Source organism: Terrapene carolina, unplaced genomic scaffold (genome assembly GCF_002925995.2).
Source record: "Terrapene carolina triunguis isolate 2854851 unplaced genomic scaffold, T_m_triunguis-2.0 Scaffold48196, whole genome shotgun sequence".
NCBI classification, from domain to species: domain Eukaryota; kingdom Metazoa; phylum Chordata; order Testudines; family Emydidae; genus Terrapene; species Terrapene triunguis.
In genome coordinates this window covers 1-4,447 of record NW_020712547.1, presented here as the reverse complement: position 1 = coordinate 4,447, position 4,447 = coordinate 1, and the positions used below count along the sequence as shown (strand labels likewise).

Sequence of the window (4,447 nt, the reverse complement as noted above, 5' to 3'; positions counted from 1 at the left end):
GGTGGGTATTCAGGCTCTTCCGCACACTCCCACCCCTGGGAGCAAGCTGCCCTCTTCACCTGTGACTAGAGGTTGCCGACAGTCCCTTATTACAATGATTCAGTTGGGGTTGGTCCTGCTTTGAGCAGGGGGTTGGACTAGATGACTTCCTGAGGTCCCTTCCAACCCTGATATTCTATGATACAAGGGACATCCCTTATTTTTTCCCATCTCTGTACAGCAAGCCTGGGAGTCGCTGAGTGCTGCTAAAAGCAGCCAGAAATCCCCCTGGCGAATGTAGGTGAATCCTTAGTAGTATTAATAATAATAATGATGATCTCAGGAGGAGGGGTAGGGCTAAGAAATCAGTCCCTTATTTTTGAAATACAAAGTTGGCAAGCTGACCTCTGACCCCCAGCGCTCCTGCATCACGAGTCCACGGCCACGGGCTTGGAGAGCAGCTTGTAGCGGATCAGGAAGTAGGGGTAGCACTGGCAGCTGTCAAAGATGACGAAGATCTGCGGCTTCTTAGCACGGTCCGTGCAGGAGTCGTAGAGGCGGCCGTCGTGTGCCGGGGGGGGGCGCCGGAACATGGGATTGCCCCGCACCGAGCTCCCCACCAGCACCTTGACCAGGAACATGTGGCACAGGCTGGCCTCATCCATCTTGGCGTAAGTATGGGAGTAGGAGGCATCGGCAGCGAAGTAGCTGCCCTGCCCGTAAGCCTCGCCGTTCTCCCCTGACACCCGGGGGTCAAAGTTCATCTCGCAGATGGGCTGCACTTTGCTGGCCCTGGTGCCGTGGAAGAGGTGTCTCTCCAGGCAGCGCCGCGACGCACGGGGACGGCTCTGGGCCATGAACTTCTTCTGCCTGGAGGAGGGACAGATGGGGGAGGTGTCACTGACAAGCTCGAGCCCCACCCACCCGCTTCCTTGGTGCATTGCCCCAGGCTTGGGTATGATGGGTCAGGCACCAAGAGCAGCCAGGAGTCACCCCAGTAAGAAGCCGGGATCGCCAGCTGGCTAGGGACGGGCAGGATGCCCCGGATGGGTTCGTGGCTCCAGCCCAGCCTCATCCATGGCCCACAGCATGGGGACCAAGACCACAAAACACCAGCTTCTGGGCAAGTCCCATTCCCGGCCCAGGGGGAACCACGCCCCAGAATCCGTGCACCAGAGTTACAATTCCAGCTGCCAGCCCCGCCCTGTGGCAGCAGCCAGATGCAAGGGCACTGAGGGAAAGCCCAGAACCCACTAGCAGCTCCCCATGCCCAGCCCTGCCCCATGCCTGCCCTCCTTACCCACAGTATTTCTGCCACAGGTAGTCGTTCCGGACCCGGTAGACGGCCAGCACCAACGCCTTGTCCTCTGCCAGGGTTTTGTGGAACAGCGTGCATGTAGTCTCATAGGCCCTCTCTGCTGGCGCCACTTCTGCCAGCGTGAACATGGTGCCCACTGGGGCCTTGGGGACCCAGGACGCAGGGTACGGACCCCAGTAGGTGTCCTGGGGGTCCTCTCCAGGGACGGTGCCGGGGGAAGAGAGGGTGGCGCCCGGTCCTGTCCTGCCAAGAGAAGACAAACAAGGGCAGGGCTAGTGGCGAGAGCCTCTTGGGTGCCCAGGGGCAGGGATGGCACCTGGCCAGAGCACTCACCGCAGGTGGGGCGCCAGGCGCCAGGGCGGGCGGAAGATTGGGCAGTGCAGGATGCGCCGGGTGAAGCCCGTACGCACATTGCGCTGGGTCAGTTTCTTCAGGTCCACGTTGTACAGTTGGCCACGCAGCTTGAAGGCGTGGTTCCACATGCCCTTCTCGAAGGCCGCCAGCAGCTCCCACCGCACCGGCTGGGCACAGAGAGACGCTGTCATGGGGCACCCCTCAGCCACGCTCCTCCCAGCCACGCACCCGTTCCCCCACAATGCTCCCCCAGCCATGCAGTGCCACCACCTTCCTCAGCTACACCACTCCCCCAGCCACACAGCCCCTCTGCCATCCACGCCACTCTTCCAGCCACACAGCCCCTCTGCCAGCCACGCCACTCCTTCAGCCACACAGCCCCACCCAGCCAGGCCACCCCTCCAGCCATGCACCCCCTCCCAGCCCGACAGCCCCTCCCAGTCATGCAGTGCCACAATCCTCCTCAGCTACCCCAGCCACACAGCCCCTCCCCCAGCAACCCCTGCCCCTCCTCAGCTATGCCAGCCTCAGCCACCCCACGTCCCCCTAGCCACACTGCTCCTCACCCCAGGCCAGGCCTTCCATTTCTCCCACCCTGCTGCCCATGCATCCCCCACACCTGCTCCTCTCTTGGGATCACCCCCCTTCCCTCACCTCCTCGTACACGAGCCACTCGCCGCACTCCTCCCAGTACACCTGCCACTCCATGGGGAAGTAGGGGTTGCGGCTGGGGTCGCTGCTGTTGGAGAGGCGCCGGACACGGTCATAGAGCTGGCTGGGCTTCAGGTCCATGGAGTTCAGGTTGAGGGTCCAGGATGAGCCGGCCCTGGAAGGGGGGCAGCAGAGACGTCACCAAGGGGCAGGGGCCACAGGCAACGCCCCCCTCATGCTGGCAGTGAGTAGCTGGGCGATGCACCTGCGAGCAGGTTTGCCTCCATCTCTCCCTTCATCCTCAGCCAATGCTCTCCTGGTGGGAGGAGTTGGGACTGGAGCAGCTGAGAGCTCCCCCCACAGCCAGTGCTCCCGCCCCGCCCCATAGCGCCCCCTGCTGGGCCATGTCCAATCAGCCACGTACTTGTCCATGAGCTGCACGTCGTCGCGGCTGGTGCTGCAGTAGAGGTTCTCCAGGTGCTGTTGGGCCAACGTGCCAACACTCAGCCACACCCCGTCTGCCGTGCGCCGCATCTGCCAGTGGAAGGGGTTGGGGGTGTGGTGGCGCGGGCAGCGCTCCCCCTCCAGACACTGCCCCAGCAGGAAGTCGTCGCAGATCAGGATGCCGTCTTTCTGGTGGACATGGACCTCCTCTGGGCCAGCCAACTCCAGGACCTGCCCGCCCAGGCCACGCCCCTCGGGCTCCAGCGTGAGCAACAGGGGGTACTGGGCCAATCCCAGATGCGGGCGCTTGGGCTTCTCTGCCATCTTGATCAGGCCCTATGGGGGCGGGGGGGAAGTCAGGGCAGAGATGGGACCTGATGGGAAGCCAGGCCAGGGCTGGGGGCAGACTGGGCCTGGGATTCGGGATATTGGGGGGCCTCTGGGTGCCATTGGCTGGAGGGGCACTAGTGCTGGAAGGAAGAGCAAGGATCTTAAAAGGGATGCTGCCCCCGGGGTCAGGGAATCACCTTGCGGGTGGGGGGGTCAGTGTTGGCAATAGCCGGCCCCAGCTCTAGAACAGCACACGGCTGATCATGGGAGGCCTCCCATAGGACCCCAGCATCGGGGGCGGGGGGGTAGGGGGGTCATCCCCAGTCTACAGATGGGGAAACTGAGGCTCTGGGCCAATGCAGGGACTTGCCCAGCAGGTCAGTGGCAGAGCTAGGAGAGGAACCCAGGTGTCCTGAGTGCCAGCCCACTGGACTGGCCTCAATACCTTGGCCTGCTGCAGTCCCACCAGTTTGCAATGGGAGCTGCCCCACCTCCACTGCTCCCCTTATTATATTGGAGAACTACCCCGAGTCGCCAATCAGCAGCCCCTCCCCCCAAGCTGAGTCCCCCAGAGACCTAGGGAGCCCCTGCACATCCCAACTGGGCCCACAGAAGGGAGGCCAGGGGGTACACAGCCACAGAGGCAGCCCTGCCCAGATGTCAGGCTCCTAAGGGAGACAGAGCGCCCCATCCCTCCCAGCAGCCTCATGGCATTGACCCTGGGGGTGGGACGTGGGCCTGGGTCCCCGAGGCAGATAGAACATCTCCTCCTCCCCCCTCAGGGTGCACTGATCCCCCAGCCCCACCTCTCACCTCCTCTGCTGGAGTGTTGTAGTTGCAGACTTGCTTTTGCTTTTGTTTTGCTGGCCCGCTGAGTCACAGGGCTCTCTCCCATCAACCCCTCAGCATGCCACCGGCATGCACAGAAAAGAGGGAGCTGGGGGTTCCCAGGCTGGGGCTTCCCCCTGCCTCCTACACTAGCTCCTGTTCTAAGGCTCTCCCTGTCTCTGGATTTCAGTGAGAGAAGTAGCTCAGGGCCTGGCCCAAAGCCCCACCACTAGGATTGTCAACTTTCTAATGGCACAAAACTGAACACCACGCCTGCCCCGCCCCTTCTCCGAGGCCCCACCCCCGAGTGCTCCATCTCCCCCACCCTCAATCACTTTCACCAGGCTGGAGCAGGGGATTGGGGTGCTGGAGGGGGGTGAGGGCTCCAGCTGGGGAGCAGGCTCTGGGGTGAGGCTGGGAATGAGGGGTTTGGGGTGCATGAGAGTGCTCCGGGCTGGGGCAGTGGGTTGGGGTTTGGGGGGGTATGGACTCTGGGCTGGGGGTGTGGGCTCCAGCTTGGGCTAGAAATGGGGGGTTCAGGAT

At 62.9% G+C, this 4,447-nt stretch overlaps 1 protein-coding gene across 1 annotated transcript; it reads right to left on the bottom strand.

Annotated features, from left to right (window-relative positions):
• Positions 1-407: 407 nt before the first annotated feature.
• On the bottom strand, positions 408-3,070 carry LOC113405673 (protein mono-ADP-ribosyltransferase TIPARP-like). The gene is made up of 5 exons (XM_026646900.1): positions 2,727-3,070; positions 2,306-2,477; positions 1,631-1,818; positions 1,280-1,540; positions 408-849 (listed from the first exon to the last, which is right to left on the bottom strand). Exons 1-5 carry the CDS (start codon positions 3,068-3,070, stop codon positions 408-410), a joined length of 1,407 nt encoding a protein of 468 aa, XP_026502685.1.
• Positions 3,071-4,447: the final 1,377 nt, after the last annotated feature.